The following is a 21,505-nucleotide window of genomic DNA, read 5'->3' on the forward strand; positions in this document are numbered from 1 at the left end:
GTGTTAACTAAAATATTTTCTATGAACATAATTAACATTAGTAATTAATAAACATGTGAATTCAAATTGATTTAATTTAGTAAACTATGATAAATGTGGTTATTTTCTGGACTTTTGTGTCCATTCGTCATATTTACGCCTCCATCAGTTTTCAATAACACGCAGCACAGATTTCAAACAAAGTCGTTCCGTTCCGTCCCGCCCGCGTTGACGTTTTTCAATTATAGCCGCTTATATTATATTGATCACCACTCGCCAAATGCGGAGGGTTTTTTTCTTTTTTCTTTCCTGCAACCAAATCAATAACGCAGTTAATACCGACTGCAACACATCATCGCCCGGTCTCATAAAGCATTTTCATATTGCTGCCGAGTGGGCGCGCTCATAAAGTGTAAAGAGATGATTAAAAAGACAATTAATATGTCAGCAAGTGTGTGTGTACAATAAAAAGAGTGCAATTTGTCTTCCAGTGTAACAAAATCATCTTCAAGTTTCTGTCATAAGGTGTGTATGCAGTCCAAGGTAAAGTCCAAATAGTGGGCGTGGGAAGATACAATGAATATGTATTAGTGTTTCCTCGTATATCGTCGGTCATCATTTTGCAACCCCATTATATTTATTTTAGGGTTGTCAAAATGAGTGTGTTAATTTTGAGTTAATTTAAAGTTCCTTAAGCGCCACAATTTTTTTTCTATGCGCGATTAATGACCGCCCCGTACTTTGAAAGCCAATATTTGGGGAATTCCAGTCGCAATGCAGCAGACACGCCCACATCAAAATTTTGCAGTAATAAATTGAATAATATTGCATATATTTGTAGAGACGGTTGTCAAGTTGTATTTTACAATTTTAAAAATGTGCAGAATTTATTTATTTTAAATATGTTAATAATTAGATAGCTCTTAATGTGAAAAGCAAAATGTACTGAACTGTCACCAATGTCTTATAAATACAATGATGTCATCTAGTGGCAGAAAAATGACCTCAACACAAATCAATACAGAACAGGAAATCCTTTTAATTTTAATTAAATTTTATGAATTATTATGAAATTACTGTATCATTGACTAAAAAACGCAGCCATATTAGTTTCTTAGTTTTTTTTCTCTTTTTTATGTTAATGAGAATGAAAACTTAGGAGAAAAATATATTGTAGATTTTATTGTACATTTAGAACAGATATAAAATTTGCGATAATCATGAGTTAATATTGCTGTCATATGATTAATTACAATTAAAAATAGATTTTTGGGTGTTTAAATATAACATGTTTAATCATTTTAACAAGTTTTAGAAACGTGTGCGCGAAGGGTACAAATATACCGTATGCGCTATCAAATGTTTTTGTGGTTTCGTCACCGATGTCGTTTGGGCTTGCAACGTACAGAATGCCGATGTGCGATAAACAGGCGGATACGTTTCAATCTTCTGTTGACTCTTCATCTGTGCCAGAACTGCTACCAGAAGGAGGCGGTGCTGAGGCCCGAGAACAACCAGGTCATCAACCTCACCACCCGCTACACTTGGTCGGGATGCGTGGTAAGACGCCAACGCATGTTGATGTTATATCATACTTGTATTTCTTCATTTACTGAGTTCATTTCATAGACTGTATCAAATTGTATTGATTAGGCCAGAACGGGGAGATATGATATTGTATTACTTTTATATCGCCTCCAAATTTAATTACTGCTTCAGATGACTTCAACGCCGCTAGTTTTATCTCGGCAATGTTTTACTGCGCCGTGTAAAATAAAGAGACAGAAACGCACCTTTTGCATAGCATCACAAATACTCGCCAACACTATTATTGGCACTTTTCCACCGGCGCGACACGAGTGACCTCCTTCACTCGCAGCCATTTTCACTGAAGCAACCCCCTTCGCTCTCGGCTGTTTTACTGGATTTTGACAGATTTTGCAAGGCCCACAGAATGTTGTGTTCTTTTGCTATAAAAACATGGAACCAAAAGAAAGATTAGAGTCTCTTCTTTCATCAGGAAAAATAATATGTTTTTATCTGTTTACGTTTTGCAGCAATTAGCAATTAGAATATAGCTAAGTTTCATCATTATTCACAAATCTATTTAGAACTGTGGGTGAATGAGTTTGTTTGCAACATTGCCCTGGTTGATCTCGTATACTCTGCTGCCACCCGCTGGCCGTTTTTTTTTTTTTTTTGAACTACCATCGCTTCAACTGTTCTCTTCAGTTCAGAGGCTGCATCAAAGCCTTCTGTATGCTCTAGCAATAAAAATAAAAAAAAACATAAAAATGTATAAATATGTTTTTGGGAACATGGTAATATTTAAAATAGAACATATTTCTAAACTTTTTGGAGCAAATGAGTTCAACACTCTTTATAGGGTGCTTATTAAAATCTTGAAAATTAATACGCATTACCTGTAGAAAAGAGTAGTAGGAGTGGGAGCAAAATGAAATAAAACAGCATGTGGAGCTAGCTTTCGGGCCGGCGTGTCTGTTTTAGAGTGCCTCATTGTTGCGGTAAGGGACGACGTCAGATAGACTGTACTGTCTGCAACATAAAATAAAGAATAGAATGAAATGTTGGCTTATTTTATTGTTGGCCCTAACCGTTTTACGAGAAGTTCGTGGAAGTAAAAGTCTTCACACCACAAAATAGTCGCTCATGCTAAATCCGATAATCGGTCCTTTGCTGATCTTTAATCGCAAGGGAATCGCTGACATTCGGCCTGATTATTACCCTACTAACATCAAGCAATGCAATGGAAAAGCATCATTCCAAGTACATTGCCGCCATGTCAACACTTTTTTTTGTTTTTTAAAGAAAGCATACGTCTTGCGTCAATGAACAGCAGATATTGTTTTTTTTATCACATTGTGAAATGTGATATCCGGCATGACAGTTTTTTGGGGCGCGTGCGCCACATTTCAGGCTATTTTTGAGTGTGAAATATGTTAGCATCATCTCACTTTCACCCTCCTGCGATTAAATCAGCGTGCCGGGCGGGGAAATGTGACACGTCCCGTCTGGTTGACGGCAGCCTCGCTCTCTCTCTCTCTCGCTCTCTCTCTCTCGCTTTGTTTCTCCGCCGTCGCTGGCAGGTGGAGGACGACGGCGGCGAGGAGGCGCTGAGCTGCGTGGGCGGCCGCAGTTTCCGCTCGGTGAGGGAGAGGTGGTGGTACATTGCGCTCAGCAAATGCGGGGTAAGTGGCCCTCCCCGCGATGCCCCTCGTTTAATTGCCCACGAAGACTTCCTCATGATGTCACTGTAGTTTGTCAATCCGGTCACTTCAGATTTACTTTGTTCTGTAACTCCAAACATTTCCCAGTGGAATGAGTAGAAATGCTACTCATCTGTTTCATCCTCCAAAAATCTAAAATATTGACTAACTTGTAGGCCAGAGGTGGGCATCGAGGGCCGGAGTCCTGCAGGTTTTGCATGTTGCCCTTTTCCAACACAGCTGATATATGATCAGCTCATCAGCAAGCTCTGCATAAGCCTGATAACAATCCTGTTGATTGGAATCAGCTTGTGTTGGAAGTGAGAAACCTCCAAAACCTGCAGGACTTCAGCCCTCGAGGACCGAGATTGCCCACGTCTGTTGTAGGCTGTATACTGTAGCATATCATACTTTTAAAAAACATATGGTAATAACCATTTCAATGGAATGTAAAAAATGTAACAATTTACGCAATATTATTTCATGTGCATGCCAACAGCTGCAGTATAATACATACAGCATTATGCATAGATTTGATGAAGATTAATTCCATCAATTCGATTTTTTCTTTTTTTTTAATTTGTTGAAAAGTTGAACTCTTCAAGTTTTTGAAGGAAAATTTAAATGCATGTTTTGGATATAATCAGGGATGTGATTTTTCCGCTAATTCGCGGAATTCCGCTTTTTTTTTATCTCCCCCCCCCCCCAAAAAAAAAAATCCGATTTTTTTTTTTTTAATTTTTTTTTTTAGTAGTTCATTGTGTATGCACATGACTCCGACAGATAACATCTTCTGCTATAACAAAGACATTTGTGGTATGCTCTAATATGAGTTACTTTTCATTTGGTCATGATACAATTATTTGTTCATGAAATTTGAACTCTTCAACATTATTTATGTGTTAACTTAGTAATCACATTAGTTAGATATGATGATATTCTCAGTGATAGTTTTTAAAAGCAAAGGCAGTTCAATGTTTTTGAATGTGACTGATTTTGAGTTGACTAAAACTGCCATTTTATATGGGATAGTTCAATATACATTGAAAATTTATGCTGTTGTTTTGTCTATTTCTTTGTCACGTGAGTGCATTGAAAGTACTTAAAAACACGGAAAACCCATGAGCTCCGGGGGGTTTCGCCCCCCTTGTCCCCCCACCAGGGCACTGCCCTGGACCTAGCTGGGAGCCAGCGGCCCCCAGACCCCCGGCTAAATTTTCAGATAATTTCACTTTGGTCAAATCACATCCCTGTATAATTGAACATATTGTAACAGCAATTATAAAATATTGGCTCATCACGTTCCACTGTTTTTTGTTGTTGTTGCGCAGAATACTGCTTGCAGTGTTATTGAGATTTATGTTCAAATTTGGCATGTTTGTAGCAGTGCGGACCAAAAATGTTGTCTCTTTCTTCCATTTTGATGAAGCTATGCATTTTCCCCCTCATATATTCAACGGCACTCAAAAGACAATCGACACATTCATTTTAATGGACTTTATTCGATTTTAGTTCTTTTAATCACCAAATTTATTGGAAAATGTTCACATGCAGTATCATAATACAGCCATACATTTCTACTGCATTTCTATTTTTTTGGAATGAGGACAGCTCACAAAATCCAACCTCTGGAAGAAAAAACAAAATCGCAGCCGCGAACCAGTTTGGCAATTTGAATAACACGCTTTGCGGTGTTTGTTGTTTACGGCGAGGCAAAAAATACACCCGCCCGCCCGCCCGAGGAGGACCGTGTGATTCACGGCATGTTTCTAGGTCTACTTTGTGCTGGCTCACTGTGGATTTTCAATCAGCGTCAGCTTAAATTTAGCCTCGCCGCTTCTGCATTTTTTGCACCCAACATCATTTGAAAGTGGAGCAGACCTCGTAATAAAGATACTGAACCCTGGCCGACACCGACTTGAGAATTGCGGGCTGCAAGTTTGCTGTTATTTGAATGCGACGCGCGGGAGCTCAGACGACCGAATGGCGAGTGACTCCGCACCAGAGCGGGCGAAGCGGGCTGCATTTTTAGCAGGATTAGTCATGGATTTAGAAAAGATAGAAATACACATTGTCCTGTGATGGGATGTTCTTCTCAGCCAGGAAGTGTCAGATGCTCAGGACATTGTGAGCAGGCATTTAGTCATGTGAAGCACACAATCGCTTTCTAGATGTGCTTATCGATTGTCTTGCCCACATTAAATGGGGAAAACGTGTAGTTTGGGTTTCAAATACCGTGGTGCCTTGAGATATGATTCTAATAACTCAAAACACTCATATCATGTGGTCTTTGTGCATTGAAATGAATGGAAATCGTTTCCAGGCGCCCCCAAATTTTAATCCCTTCATACAATGTCAAGCAAAAAAAAAGAAAGTGGTTGGACGCATATGTGCAATATGAATTTGCATGTATAACAGAATGTATGGTGTTCCACAGGGCTCAATTCTGGGGCCTCTGCTGTTTTCATTCTATCTGCTGCCGCTATGCCAAGTTGCGCAATTCTAATCTAGCACAGCTAGCTATCTAGCAAAAGATCAAACTAGCAAAACTCCTCTCCTTGTTCATTTTGTTCACCAGTAAACCCTATACTACGTCTTGAATCACATTTTTTTTAATAAAAAAGGGTTTGGTGAATGTGTGTAGGAAACAGCTGGGCTTCAATACCTCTGACAAGAGTTACAGTAATTTTTGTCTTTTTTTGTTGTTGTTGAACATAACGTGTTGTTTTTCAATTTGTTTTCAAACATCCATTGCTTAAAGGGTTGCTAAACTGCTAACTGTGGTTAGCATGTCAAAAGGATTTTCTATTATAAGTTAGCATTATTCTTGAGGCGGTGTAGTGAATTGATTTGGCTGCCACCAAACGACGCTTATATCTCACATTTGCGTTTGCAAGTGAAAGCAACAACAAAAAAAGACTGAATGATGATTCATGTCTTAAAAAACGAAACCGATTAGTTGCTTGTGCGCCTTCACCTGCTTGTCATTCCGCGGGCGTGTGCGCGTGTCCTTGTTTGTTTTGGTGCAGACGGAGTCAGGATGTGATTAGAATGGATGCTTCCAGCGGAGGCGTTTAGTGTCACGCCAGGCTCGCCTAATGGACACGGCGCTTAACGCTCTTGGACTTGCATAGAAAAGATCCACTGCTAGCCCGCCGGCCATTGAGCCCCCCCCCCCCCCCCCCCCCTGCTGCTGTCAACAGCAGCTTGACGCCGTCCCGTATTTACAGCGTTTCATCTCGCCTTTTGTTCTCGCGTTGTTGCTAAAGTGGCTCCATTAGCGCCACCAAGATGGATGACTGCAGCAAAGCGCGCCAACGGGCCGCTGATCATCAGTTAACTTTAACGGCCCATTCCGCTTGATTGACGACGGAGGACGTCACGAGTCGACGCATCAAAGTTGTATAAATTGCCGCAAAGTAAGCAAAAGCGGCGTTGACGTTGCGATGATATCTGATGTGTGCCTTTCGTGCGGGCCGCCGTCCGACCGACACGTTTGATTGGCTGTCATCAAGCGCTGGTGAAATCAAACGTCCGCTTTTGACAAGCAGAAAATTGTTTGACGCTTGAAGTCTATTTGAGGGGAGGACGCACTCCGCTTGAAACCCTAACCTTGACCCGAAACCAGAATTCTGTCCTGAAACCACATTTTCAAAGCCTACCCAGCAAAAAAAAATAAAGAAATTTTTTGAAGAAATGCATCCATATACTAGTTCCAAGGAGAACTCATTTGAAGCCCTATCCTTGCCTTAAAACCTTAATTTGAAACCCTAACCCTAAATTGAAACCTTTAAATAAATGAGCAGTCCGTCACCAGACTGGCACAGAAAATTGTTACTGACCCGACTCACATTCTGCATCAAGAGTTCCAGCCACTGCCTTCCGGCAGGAGATTCAGGGCCCCCAGAACCAGGCTGAACCGCTACAAGAACTCATTCCTGCCGACATCCATCAAATTACTTAATAACCGACATTAACTAAGTGGTGCAATATATATATATATATATAGGAGTGTGTGTGTATTATTTATTTTAATTATCTCTCTCTATTCTGTTGTTTTTCTCACTGTAAACTACTGCTGCACTTCTTATTTAATTTTGATTTTATCTCTTTCTATTCTGTTGTTTTTTTCCTTACTGTAAACTGCAGCTGGACGGAGTCCAGGAAAAAGTTCCCCACGGGGAAAATAGAAGTATATTGTATCGTATCGTAAATAGGATCCCTAACCCTAATTTAAAAACACTCGATTGAAAATTTCACCCCAACTCTAAATCTTAACCCTGATTTGAAGCCCTAATTTGAAACAGCCACGCTAGCCTCAAAATCGTCATCTAAATCAGTGGTCCTCAACCCTGATCCTCAGGGACCGGCATCCAGCCTGGTTTCCATATCTCCCACAGCCAACACAGGTGGAGATCGTTATCAGCCTTCTCCAGAGATTGCTGATTAGCTGATGATATGAATCACCTGTGTTGGCTGTGGGAGGCATGGAAAACAGGCTGGATAGCGGTCCTCGAGGACCAGGGTTGAGGACCACTGATCTAAAATACCAACTTGAAACCTGATTTGGAACCCCTACTTTTAAGTGAAGCCAGCGAGTCTGCACGTGAGTGAGAGCTGTGGCAGACAGCAGCTTAATTCATGTTTTCTTCTTCTCCTGTCGCTCAACAAAGGCTTGAAAATTGCATTTTAGAAAGCAAGTCTATTTCTCTGTCGTATAATTTGATGGCTCTCCCGTCTGCACGTTCCCGCAGGGCGACGGCCTTCAGCTGGAGTACGAGATGAAGCTGACCAACGGCCAGTCTTTCTGGACGCAGCACTTCTCGGCCGACGAATTTGGTAAATCTGCCACCGTGGAAATTTGACATTTTCATTTTCAGAATTCTTCGTGACTTCAGTGTCCGTAATCAGCAAGTCCTCAAAAGTGAATACTGATGAAAAATGCTATGGAACATCCCGAGAGTGGAGAGAGAAACAATTACGTGAGAAATGGTCGACTTAGCACGGCCAATAAAGTGGAGCGAAGTGGACAAATGAGCGTAATGGATGGATTAACGATGACGGATGAAGCGAGAGGAGTAGGCGGGAAGCGTTTGTGTCATTCTGCGCTCGTGCTCTCGAACCGCGTTGGTGCCTTGGCCTCATCAGTGATTCTATTTGTGGTCTTCAGGGATCCTGGAGACGGACATCACCTTCCTGGTCATCTTCTCCGTGGTCTTCCTGCTCTCGTGCTACTTTGCCTGTGAGTATCTTTTCAAGTCCATTTCCTATATTAGAAAACGGCGGCCATGTTTTCTTGATGGCATAAGAGTAGCTTCCCTTGTCCCTCGTCCCACTTTGTAGTCGTGAAATTTCCAGCAAAGTGCCGCTTTTGCTTTTTTACACCCTTTTAATGGGAGAAGCCTTGTTTTCGCATCAGTTCGCTTTAAATTTTCAGTGCCGGCGGCCTCACGGGATGCGGACGTTTGAAGCAGAGTGCAGAATGGGTCACATCGACGTTTACGTGTCTGCCGTTTCCCCTTCTCAATTGTTAACTAGAGTGGAGTGGAGACCTCCGCCAAGGCACAGCAATCCCAAATAGATTTTTGCATCCTACTTTTGGTGGGAGTCGTAATCCGAGGCAGAGGAATGGATTCTGCCATCATCAGCTTTAGTCATCTTGGAATCAACGCCAGACTTTTTCATTCAAATAATTGATTAATGAGATACAATTATATTTAATTATTAAAATATTATATTTATTTCAATGTCCAAATATATACTTATTGACTGTTAATCACTGTTTTGTTTTGTTTTATTTATTTTTTGCCGGGTAACAGCCAAAAGCAAATAAATAACAAGTCGGCACCAAAATCTGAAATGTCCGTCCGCGCTCCAACGCGATCATAAAACCTTCATTAATTGTTCAGGCGATGTTTTAACATTCCTGACATAAAGAGAAGATCAGTAATTGTTCAATAAAACTAAAAGAAATATCGTAAAAATACTTTTTTTTTTTTTTATAGTTTTGTATGGTCAAAAATCACAAAGATGCCAAAGAAAAAGCAAAGCACATTTTCAGTCTTACATGTTGACACACATGATGCTTCTGTTTGACTTTTGAGACATATTTTTTCATGTGACTTTTGGGGTGTTTGGATTTGGAGGAGGGTGTTATTAGAATTAACTTAAGAGTTACATAGTTGTGATTTTAAATTTTTATTTATTTTTTGCAAGCCAAAACAAGAGAAGCGGACGTTGCTTTTTTCTATATTAAAATTGAACAAAAAAGTTTTGGGGAGCTGGAACGGATTATTATTATTATTATTATTTATTTCAATGGGGCAAATTGAGTGACAAGATTCCTCACATAACAAGTCAAACTTGTCTCAGGAAACGAACTGACTAAATAACTGCCACATTAAATGTAATGTATTTGTGTGTGGCCTTTAAAATGCATTTTAAGAAGACACGATGTCATCAAAGCGTCAGTTTGTTGTGGTAGCTGCGCTCGATCTTTCATTCAAATCACATTTCATGCCGGCCGGCACGCGGCGCCGCCGCCGTGCATTTTTCAAACGTCATTATGCGAGATTCATCCTTCATGTTGCCTCGCGAGCGTCGAGTGAAATACGATGCCAAGGTCAAGCACGGAGCTTCCTTCTCGTTTAAGGAATACACGACAACACTAAACGGAACATTTCAGTGACGTGATCCGCTCCTCAAGGACTTTTTTTCTTTTCTTTTTTTTTTTACCTCCAGCAGTGACACCCTGTTGTTAAATGGTCCACGTTACTCCCCCTGCATCGTTTTTATCTCGATTCCTCAAGTTACTGCAGCTTGGAATAGATGCTAGTGGGAAGAACGTTCCCTTGCTATCCTTGCGGAGCAATCGCGGCACATGATGAGGCGCATCTGAGTGCTGATGTTCGCACAGGAGACTTGGAGTGAGGAAGACATTTTCACTTATGTGCCACCTCTCCTGTTGGCTGCAGAATGTTGTGCTAAATTTGGCTTTTCTTCGTTTCCACTTGCCTGATTTAACAGTCCTAGATCAGTTATTCACTCGGAACGTTGGATTTGCGGAGAATGTTTGTGCTATCAACGAGTTGATAACGTGTGTATTTTAATCGTCAGAATTCAGTTATCTCATAATACATTTTATTTATTTATACAGGGATGTGATTTTTCCGCTAATTCGCGGAATTCCGCTTTTTTTTTATCAAAAAAAAAAATCCGATTTTTTTTTTTTTTTTTAGTAGTTCATTGTGTATGCGCATGACTCCGACAGATAACATCTTCTGCTATAACAAAGACATTTGTGGTATGCTCTAATATGAGTTACTTTTCAAAATTTATGCTGTTGTTTTGTCTATTTCTTTGTCATGTGAGTGCATTGAAAGTACTTAAAAACACGGAAAACCCATGAGCTCAGGGGGGCTTTGCCCCCCCTTGTCCCCCCACCAGGGCACTGCCCTGGACCTAGCTGGGTGCCAGCGGCCCCCAGACCCCCGGCTGAATTTTCAGACAATTTCACTTTGGTCAAATCACATCCCTGTTTATAATAATAGTTATTTATGTTGAGTAATTTTGCACTGAAAATACTTACATATGGTTTATGAAAAGTAGTGCATAAAACTGTGATTAGTAATCTTAATTACAATATTGATTAGAAAAATAATAAATAATTGTGATAATTATTTGGGTCAAAACAGCACATTGAGGCAGAAATAGGATTCGGGCGTGGGGGTGGGGGGGCATGGGGAGAGAATCTAAAATCCACATTTGCCAAAAGCCTACAACAGTATATTATGGCCACATATAAATATTGTTGTTTTAATGTTCTGAGGGAAAAAAACTCACATATTTATGAGGAAAAATACTTGAAGATTTGTGACATTATAAAGTGGCAAATTTGTGAGAAAAAAAACTCACAAATTTAAACAAGGAATAAACTTGCAGGTTTGTGGACAAAAAAAAAAACTCAGAAACTTGCGAGAAATACACTTAGCCTACTTGGATGTTTGTGCCACCATTCCCAAGTGTGCAATGTTTTGTTCTAGTTTTCAAATAAGGATATAGTAATTGCTTTAGCAGAGATTACTATTGCACATCATATGAGTTTTTGTCTCATAAATTTGTGAGCTTTTTCTCGCAAATCTGCCTCTTTACAATGTCGCAAATATTCGAGTTTGTTCTTGTAAATATGTGAGTTTTTTGTCTTGCAAATTTGCTACTTTATAATGTCGCAATTATTCGAGTTTGTTCTTGTAAATATGTGAGTTTTTTGTCTTGCAAATTTGCTACTTTATATTGTCGCAAATATTCGAGTTTGTTCTTGTAAATATGTGAGTTTTTTGTCTTGCAAATTTGCTACTTTATAATGTCGCAATTATTCGAGTTTGTTCTTGTAAATATGCAAGTTTTTTCTCGCAAATTTGCCGCTTTACACCACAATTGTTCGAGTTATTTTCTCATAAAAACTGTGAGTTTTTTTCTTGCAAATTTGCAACTTTATATTGTCGCAAATGTTCGAGTTTTTTTCTCTCTGAATATAACCCCCACACATTAAAAAATAAATAAATAAATATATATATTTCTATATGGCCCTAATACACCCTCGTAGAAAGCAGCACAGCCACAAGAAACACTGTTGAGAATAAATGAATCCACTTTGATGTCAGAAATGTTTGTAATGTGGATCGTGAAAGTGGTGCTGGCGTTGAGGCCATCAGAGAAGTTCTCGCTGACTCCGCCCAGCGCCGAGTCTTGTATGTGAACAATCGCCAATTTCCTTTTTCTGTTTTGTTGCGTAAGCGTCCTCTTGGAGAACATGTACACAGGGTGAGCGCGAATGTTTACCACCAGTAAATTCCCCCCCCCGCCCGCGGCTCCTCGCAGGCGTGTTTGCACTGGTAAAATATTCATCCCCAAGAAATGTACGCGTCTGTATACGGACGCATGCTAACGGCGCCTCTGCTGCCTTCTATCGTCGTGTCTGGCGTTGGCACAAAAGCCACCTCCGTCACCTCATCCCTTTTTATGCCTTTTCTTTCTGCAGACAATCTGAAGGGGAGACAGCTTCTTCACACCACCTACAAAATGTTTATGACGGCCGCAGGTGTGGAGGGTGAGCGTTTCCATCCTACACGCACACACACGACGTCGCAACGGGAGGCGCTTAAGGCTGCGGCAGGACGACAATGAGCCATGCGCAATCTCGCAGCCGCTTTAATCCACACTCGAGCGCGGCTGATCTTATCGGCCCGTATTAACGTCTGAATGGGCGCTATTGAACGTGCGGCGGAGCGTGCCGGCCGACAGCCCCCCCCCCCCCCCCCCTTGCAAGCCGGCGCTCATCTCTTTCTTCCTCCTTATCTCGCCTCCTCCTTTGCTTCTCCTCTTTTTAAATCACTTCCCATGCCCTCTCTGATCCCGTTCACAAGCATGTCTGCTTTTTTTCCCCTCGGAAATTCATCTTATTTTTTTACCTCGTTTCTTCCGGATTTGGCAAAAGCACCGGCACGCTGTGCTCAAGTCGTGCACGGCTCCCGAAACGTTGGCAGCATCCGGCATTCGGGGGAACTTTCAGGATGACAAACTTGCTGTTCTTCAACAGGAAGTTAGCAACCCGACGATACGTCGACGTGCCGTTGGGGGGGAAGGACACACACTCGCGCTTGCACACGGCACTTTTGTCGGCTTCCCCGCAAGGCGGAGGGCTCATACAAGACTATTATGGTGTACCTGCAGATGGGATGTGGTGGCGCCCTCTACAGGAGGGCTGTAATATTCCCCCCTGTGCTAGTCTGCATGTCGAGTATTGAAGGGTTTCTTGACTCATGGAGACGTTTTCAGCAGTAAAAAGTGAATAGTTTGCTGACCAAACCCAGAAAACAGGTGAGCCATGATTGGTTGTTACCAACTTCCTCAGCACAGGTGATGTCATCTTCAGTCGACAGCAAGTGGAAAAATTTGTTTTGAAAGGTATTGGACGTGAAAAATAATGAAGGTATCAAATAAATTCTGGACAAACTTTTTACTGCTGAAAATGTCTCAATGAGTCAAGTATCCTTTTAATGTGAACCTGTTAGCTGAGGTTTTTTTTTCCCAAATCCATACTGTGCTCCTCTTACAGGCCCTCAGTCTGTTTTTTTTTTTTTACTTCCTCCTGCCTTTTGTTTTTCTTTTTATCTGTGAAAACAGGGCGCTGTAAAAGGTGACTACCCGGTCTATTTTTTATTTTATTTTCATTGTTTTTTTTATGTCTCTTGGACAGGTTGTGTGACTGCAAATTGTCTTCTTTCTTCGTAACATTGAGATGTTGAAAGTGATTTTTTTTTGTTGCTAAAAGTAGTTGAACACATTTTTTTTTTACAGGCTCTGTCATAATGGCCCTGGAGAAACTGTCATTTATTTATTTTTATTCATAAAGATAAGATAAATTCCACTGACTGTCACACCCAACTAAGTGGGGGCGAAATTCGTTCTCCGCATTTGACCCGTCCCCCCGAGGGAGCGGTGAGCAGCAATGATTGCGCTCGGGAATCACACGGTGATCGAACCCCCCAATTCCAACCCTTTATACTGAGTGTCAAGCAGGGAGGCAATGGGTCCCATTTTTATAGTCTTTGGTATCCACTGATTAATCGGTAATCATTATTTTTTCCTGCCCCCAATAAAAATCCATATGTTGTAGGTCTGCCCATATTCGTCGACTTGCCACCACACATTTCTACATCTTTGCTCTCTCCTCTTCCGTGTCTTGGTCTCTCACAATGTAATTCTCTTTCCCATCTGCAGTGCTCAGCTTGCTGTTCCACTGCGTCTACTGGGGCCTCTACGCTCGCGATGGCGTCGGCAACGGCAGCCTGAAAATCCTCGGTGGGTTCTGTCTTCCCCGCGTGCTCGAAAATAGGATTTTGATGACGAATGGACAAAAATTCCCACAGACGGCTCTGAAATCGTGTCAAAAAGTCTCCGTAGAAGAGCATAAGGTGTTGTAGCTCATTTCCTCTTGGCCAATTGTCACGGGTCCCAAAACATTTTGACCATATCGGCACTTATGGTTCCTGGATATGAAAGTTTTAAGACCATGCTCCTCGTTCCGTGGGGTAACCTTCTTGCGAGTTGAAAAGGCTCTAATAATTGTGTGTGTGTGTGTGTGTGTGTGTGTGTGTGGGTGTGTGTGTGTGTGTGTGTGTGTGTGCGCGCAGTTGACTGGTTCCTCTTTCCTTATTACTCTGGTGTCTCCTCTTTGTGTCTCTCCAGGGAAATTACTCTTCTCACTCAGTTTCCTGGTGTTCCTGCTTATGCTCATACTACTGGGCAAAGGTTTCACCGTCACTAGGTGGGACTGCAATTTTATTTTGTGTGTGTGTGTGTGTGTGTGTGCGCATCTCTCCAATAAAAGCCGACTTGATGCGTAGCTCGATACACGGGGCTCCATTACGATTCAAGGGCGCTTCATTTTAAAATGGAACGATTCACTTTGATTCAGTGCACTCCCAACTTTTGAAACCTAAAACGATTTTCTGATTTAAATTGTTTTTGTGTGCGTTTGTGTTCCCCCGAAAAGAAGTCACTTTGAAAATGTTGCCTCTGTGGGAGACTTTGTGGTCATGTGACTGCATGGCCCTGTTTGATGTGACAGAAATGCTCAAGTCAAAGTAAAAAGTGTGTTGAATGAAATTCATTCATTGCCATTGACTGAACTGTGCAGGCAGCAAATAAAACGACTCTGACAAATACAATTTATCCAAGAAATGACTTAAATAAAAGTAACTGAGTACATGTAGTGCGTCACTATCCACCTCTGACGCTAAGACTGCTCCACAATCTTCGCCGTCCTCCATCTTGCCCTTAGTCTCCTTTCGGATCAAATCTCTCTTACCCAGAAGTCTATGAGAACAGGAGACGGTGCTCCTCCTACACTTTGCTCTTGTAATATTTACAAGGCTGTAAGTGAAGTTGAGTATTTCTTTAAGGAAACGGAGCTTGCATTTATTATTCAAAGAGTTCAAATGTGAGCTCGGCCGTCCTCTGGAAAAAAAAAAAAATCTCCATGTCGTTTTGATGCCTCCTTGTCCCGCCCTCAACATGTCAAACACGTCAATGTCTCTTCTGTCTTCCGTCCAACCGATGGCCGAACTTTGACTCTCCATCAGGGCAAGGATCAGCCACAGCGGCTCGGTGAAGCTGAGCATCTACATGACCGTCTACACCATCACCTACGTCATCCTCTTCATCTACGAGGCCGAGGTACGCGCACGCGCGCACACACCTGGGCCATCATTCACCGCCGTCCACATCGTCAAACCCGACACGAGTGCGTCATCTCACGCGCTTTTCGATCATTTTGTGATTTTTACTTTAAATTACAGGTTTTAGGGTACTCACTCCACTGGAGATGTTGGGACATTTCTTGTAAGCTTTTATTGATATAAAATTGGGGTGTCAAAATGAGTGTGTTAATTTTGAGTTAATTTAAAGTTTGAGTTAAACCCTAACCCTTTGCAGGATCGCCCCTTACTCGGAATGCATGACAAGAAAAATGCACTGAACTGTCACCATCTTACAAATGCAATTATGCCATCTAGTGGCAGAAAAATGATCTCAACACAAATCAATATCACACTCGTTTTTTACAGTGCAGTACATCTTTTTAATTTTAACACAATTTTATGAATACTATATCAATTACTAAAAGATGCAGCCATATTTATATTAATTTAAAAAAAAATTCCCCACTTTTATGTTAACAAGAGTATAAAAACTTGCAATTAATCGGGAGTTAACTATTCAATTGATGCGATTAATTACGATTAAAAATTTTAATCGCCTGACATCCCTAATATAAACAATTTTTTTAGAAATTGAAATTGAGAACCTTAAAACTGCGAGAAAGACGTTTTAACCACTAGCACTGTGATGCCTTTTTTTGTAAACGGTAAAAGTGATCAAATAGAATGTAAATAATTTAACCGTTTTGGCATAATACAGACATACATGAAGAATTGTTTTTGCAGGGAATGATGACATTGTCTGAGTATTCATTGCTACGACATCGACGCTACTTTGATTAGCCAGTCAATGGCGTTTTACATTATGTGTTAGCATTAAGCTACTGGACTATGTAAAATAATGTGATTTGATGACATAAACGACGTGCCACTCTATTTTACATTGAAACATCGACTGGAAATGACAAAATAGTGTTTATTATCTGCTGCTTGTTGTAAAGTTGGCTGTAACAAAACAATTCTAGCTGGGATGGATCAATTCATTCATTTCAATTCATGTTAATCTGGAAAATGGATTTTCACATCAAAGTAAATTGAGTTTCCACTCGGCTCGCAGAACAATTTAAAGTCCGAAGTCAAGTTGGCCGTGTATTTGAGGAAATGGGTTCATTTTCCTTCAAGTGTCCCAAATGGGGGCGAGCAGTCGCCTCATTGCCGTGCAGACACACTGCAGAGTTCCCCGGCGCGCCTGCTGTGACATCGTCACCCTCATTCATTATGCGGCGGCTCGTCTCCGCTTTTCCAGCGTGAACATTCCCCTCGCTGTGAAGTTCAGCATCTGATGAATTAATAACATCCTGCTTGGTGCAGATAAGCAGCCCTGCCGTCCCTCCGTCCGTCCGTCCGTCCGTCCGTCCAACTAAATAAAAAGGAAGAGCTTCACACTCGAGGGAGCGCCCGCTAAAAATAAACCCGGCTGGGTTACGTTCACAACTCAACGGGCTTCGCTCGATGGGACGACAGACTTTTTCACGACGCCGTCCTCGGAGACCAGCCGCATTATAACTCGGTCACGCCGGGCGTCCGCCGGACCGTGAAATGCAATCTGCTGGCGGCCCGCGACCGAGATGAGCGTGCGAGGACAGCGAGGAGGAAGGTGGCGACGTCGCCAACAAATGTGCCCAGCGTCACAAATGCCAAACGTGAGCGTAAAATATCCTAACCAAGGGTGTCGAAATTAGTGCGTTCATTTTGAGTTTGTTTAAAGTTCCTTTAACTCCACTCGTGATGCGCGATTAATGGTCGCCCCTTACTTGGAAAGCCTTCATTGAGGAATTCCAGTCACAACGTAGCAGGCACGTCCACGGGAAAATTTAGCAGTAATAAAGCATATTTTTGTGGAGACTGGGGTCAAGTTGTATTTTACAATTTGAGTTACTTCATGTTAAAGATTAGATAGCTCTTAATGTGAAAAGAAAAATGCACTGCGCTGTCACCAACGTCTTACAAATGCAATTTTGCCATCTAGTGGCAGAAAAATGACCTCAACACAAATCAATATCACTTTTTTTTTTTTTTTTTACAGTTCATCTTTTTAATTTTAACTCAATTTCATGAATTATTATGAAATTACTCTCTCAATGACTAAAAGATGCAGCCATATTTCTATTTAACATTTTCCCCCCACTTTTATGTTAACAAGAGAATGCATTTTTTTTTTATTGTACATTTAGATCAGATATCAAATTTACAATTAATCACGAGTTAACTATTGAAGTCATGCGATTAATTACTATTAAAAATTGTAATCACCTGACACCCCCAATCTTAACATTGCTTCATGTCAGGAAATGCCATCGTTATTCACCAACCTTTATGTCCATATCTCTGCCGATGCAGGGGCGGAGCTACATGGTGGCCGTGTGTTTATAAAACCAAGCAGGGCTGGACTGGCACAAATAATGGCCCCTGCCATTTTGACCTGTAGACCCAATTCCTGACCACCCTTGGCTTCCACGTAGCTCTACCACTGATGTTTATTGGTTCAGTTTGCGGTTAATGGGCTGCTCCCTCCAAATTGTGGGCGGGTCTCTGGGGGTAAGATGGGGGAAAAGAATAATTGAATAGCGCCACATCGGCCCCAGAAGAGACCCCGGCCTACCGGGGATCTGCCCTGCATGCCAGATGGCCGGTCCAGCCCTGAAACCAAGTGATGTCGATTGGACTTGTTTTCAGTTTTTTGACCCCGGCGAGGTTCTGTACGCCTACGACAGCCCGGCGGGCTACGGGCTGATGGGCCTGCAGCTTTTGGCCTACGTGTGGTTCTGCTACGCCGTGCTGGTCTCGCTCAAGCACTACCCCGAAAAGCAGCCCTTCTACGTGCCCTTCTTCACAACCTACACGCTATGGTGAGTCCTCGGCCCACCGGGGGATTACATACCCCCCCCCCCCACCCACCCCACCTGCTCCATCCCTCGCCCCCCATTCATCAGCAGCAAGAATCTTTTCTTTGAATTATTCATGCCTTTCTGAGGAAATGTACTTGAATTGTCAAGAGGATTTCAAGTTGTTTTAAATTGCCTGCTCTGTACGTGGATAAAAATAATCTGTTGTCATCGAAATACTGAATAAAAGACAAACATTTCACCGCAGTGCACAGGTAATGTTTTGAGTAACATTTACGTAAAGCAGTGTTGACTAGGAAAAAGAACAATGATTGAATGTACAATAGGTTTTTTTTCCAAACATGTCAGAATAAGAGTATGAAAAAGGGCAAACTATTGTAAATAAAGAATCGAAGCATACCAATTCTAATTAGTTTATTTTTAAAATTGCATTTTTTAGTGTCATTTTTTATTGACATTAATTCTGCTTACGTTTTTAAAAATGCAATTGTGATTTAATATTATTATAATCTTGTGAAAGTTGTTTTATTTTTGTTAAAAATAAAATAGTTTAAATATTCAGCACATATTATAATAAACAATAATAACAATTAGAAATTATTTTTTAAAAAAAAAAGTCATTCAAAACTGCTGTAAAGAATTATACCTTATTCGTGTTTAAAAAAAAACATGTTTATATTTTAATATTTTTTTATGATTTTACAATTCACGGAAGTGGCATGGGGAAAAAAGTTGTTTTGATGTTTTTGACTAAAGTTAAGCAACTGACCAAAGTTGGAAATGACTTTTTAACAAAATATATATTTTTTGTCTGCTCCTTTTTATTGCGAGAAGAAAAAAGCCCTACAAGTAGAAACGCAATCCTTTCAAGTTTGCTCAAATTAGCATTTTCATTTTCATTTTTTCTCTTATTTTTTTATTTATTTTTTTCTCTCTAAGGAGAGCTCAGTATTGTTCATTCGATTTGACATCATCATTGCTCTCCTTTTTAAAAAAAAAAAAAAATATATATTTTTTTTTTCTCAAATATATATATATACATATATATATATATTTTTTGTATTTGGGTGAGTATGTGTATGTGCGTGTGTGTATTCATCAGTTCACCTAAAGCCCATTAAAAAAAATCCCATACTAATAATATAATATAATAATAAATTGCCAGATGCAGAAACATCAATGTAAGTTATCACGATGTGGTCGCTCTCGCCAACAGACAGAATTAAGTAACCGGAATTAGGTTAAAAAATTCGATATACGTAGACCATGTTTCTATAAATTTTGATATTTGGTTTTTATTTGAGGCAGATATTTTTCCCATTAAAATGTGATTTATGAGGAGGTTAGACCATTGGTCGATATTCAGAGTTTGTTTATTTTTCCAGTTAACAAGAATTGTTTTTTTAGCGATAGTAAGGGCTACAAGTGTAGATTGAAATTGTTTATGTGGTAAATCAGTTGTTGTTAGGTCACCTAGCAAACACAAGTTTGGAGATAAAGGTATCCTACAGTCCAAAATAGCGGAAAGTTTTTCTAAGACTTTAGTCCAGAAATACATAACCGGAGTACATAACCATAAAGCATGAACATAAGTGTCTGTAGTGTTTTGTAAGCATTGGAGACAAATGGCGGAGTCTGAGAGTCCCATTTTCTTCATCATATATTGAGTAATGTATGTTCTGTGAATCATTTTATATTGGATAAGTTGTAAATTTGTGTGTTTCGTCATTTTAAATGCGTTTTCACAAACTTGAATCCAAAAGTCAGATTCCGGTGCTATAGACACATTTTTTCTCTTATAATGTTTTTGTATATTTCTGCTTTAGCATGTGGGACTTGATGGCTCTCCCTGTACCGGAAAAATAACTTGTTTCATTTTTTTCTTCACATGAGCAAGATTGCATTTTGATTCTCTGTATGGTCCGTCTCTGTCTCCCTTTTTTTTTTTCTTGAAGGTTCTTTGCCGTGCCAGTGATGGCTCTCATCGCCAACTTTGGTATCCCGCGTTGGGCTCGGGAGAAGATCGTCAACGGCATTCAGCTCGGCATCCACCTCTACGCCCACATCGTCTTCCTGGTTTGTACCCTTGACGCACGGATCAATAAACGCCCCCCTCACATCCACGACTCCCTTTTTCCCTTTCGGGTGTTAACTGATGATCTCATTTCCACGTGGAGGCCATTTGGAGTCTGTTGCTAACCAAAACAAAGGCAGATTCCGGAACCGGACTCACACAAATTCAGCATTTGTTGAAATAGGAACTTCCCTCAAATAGAGACCTCCCTTTTCCTGTCGGTTAGCAATGATCTCGCTCACATAGACATCAAGGATGATTTGTTGCAAACCAAATTAGCAGCACCTCCTATAATCCACGGATGTCCAATAAATGCCTCCCTCAAACACATGCCTCCCTAATTCACATTGGTTAACAATAAATTGCCTTGTTCACACACTAACATTAAAGAGTTGACTGCCAAGCCCATTTGGACTCTGTTGCGAGCCAAAACAGCAGTAGCTACGTAACCAGTCTCAAGTGTGGACTCTTTCCATAAAAAAAAAATAGAAGGCTTTTATCACAAGTACCTCGCTCCAAAAAATGGTGGGTTATAATGGTAATTAATTCACTCATGGCAGATTTAACTGCTTAGCCCATTTGGACTCTGTTGCTAACCAAAACAGCAGCACCAACTAAGCCGTTTCAACTGTGAACATCAATTGTAAGAACCATTCATGTCATGTTGTTTTGTTTTATTCCTAAAATGAAGGCCCTCCCCCCAATATATACTTGCTTATTACCCGAGCTCTTTTTTTCTTTTGTCTTCTCAGGTGATAACGCGACCGTCGGCGGCCAACAAGAACTTCCCGTACCACGTGCGCACGTCTCAGATCGGGATCCTGCTGTCCAGTCCCAAAGGGGGCGAGGGCGGCGGCGGCGGCGGCGGCGGCGGCGAGAGCTTCCCGCATCACGCTTACGGGAACGGATCTTTCCTGGGAGACTCGCAGCCCAACTTCACCGAACTCTTCTCCATCCAGTCGGTGAGTCGGGGGACCGAACGTCTCTACCGCGGGACCCCCAAGGACGCTTTTTTTTATACAAGTCGTCTTTTCATCTTATTCTTTTTTCCCCTTGAGGAAGTTCAAAGTGGAAAATTATGACTTTTTTTTCCTTTTA

At 41.0% G+C, this 21,505-nt stretch overlaps 1 protein-coding gene across 1 annotated transcript in view; it reads left to right on the forward strand.

Annotated features, from left to right (window-relative positions):
- The window catches only part of tmem145 (transmembrane protein 145), a 34,312-nt gene that overhangs the window by 8,601 nt on the left and 4,206 nt on the right, over positions 1-21,505 (forward strand). Inside the window, exons 4-14 of the mRNA XM_077574979.1 lie at positions 1,453-1,539; positions 3,087-3,188; positions 7,961-8,045; positions 8,377-8,448; positions 12,247-12,315; positions 13,989-14,069; positions 14,457-14,535; positions 15,353-15,446; positions 18,164-18,336; positions 20,289-20,409; positions 21,160-21,369. Of these exons, the coding sequence (XP_077431105.1) occupies positions 1,453-1,539; positions 3,087-3,188; positions 7,961-8,045; positions 8,377-8,448; positions 12,247-12,315; positions 13,989-14,069; positions 14,457-14,535; positions 15,353-15,446; positions 18,164-18,336; positions 20,289-20,409; positions 21,160-21,369 (1,173 nt within the window). The remainder of the gene's footprint in view (positions 1-1,452; positions 1,540-3,086; positions 3,189-7,960; positions 8,046-8,376; positions 8,449-12,246; positions 12,316-13,988; positions 14,070-14,456; positions 14,536-15,352; positions 15,447-18,163; positions 18,337-20,288; positions 20,410-21,159; positions 21,370-21,505) is intronic.

Source organism: Vanacampus margaritifer, chromosome 9 (assembly GCF_051991255.1).
Source record: "Vanacampus margaritifer isolate UIUO_Vmar chromosome 9, RoL_Vmar_1.0, whole genome shotgun sequence".
In the NCBI taxonomy this organism is placed as follows: domain Eukaryota; kingdom Metazoa; phylum Chordata; class Actinopteri; order Syngnathiformes; family Syngnathidae; genus Vanacampus; species Vanacampus margaritifer.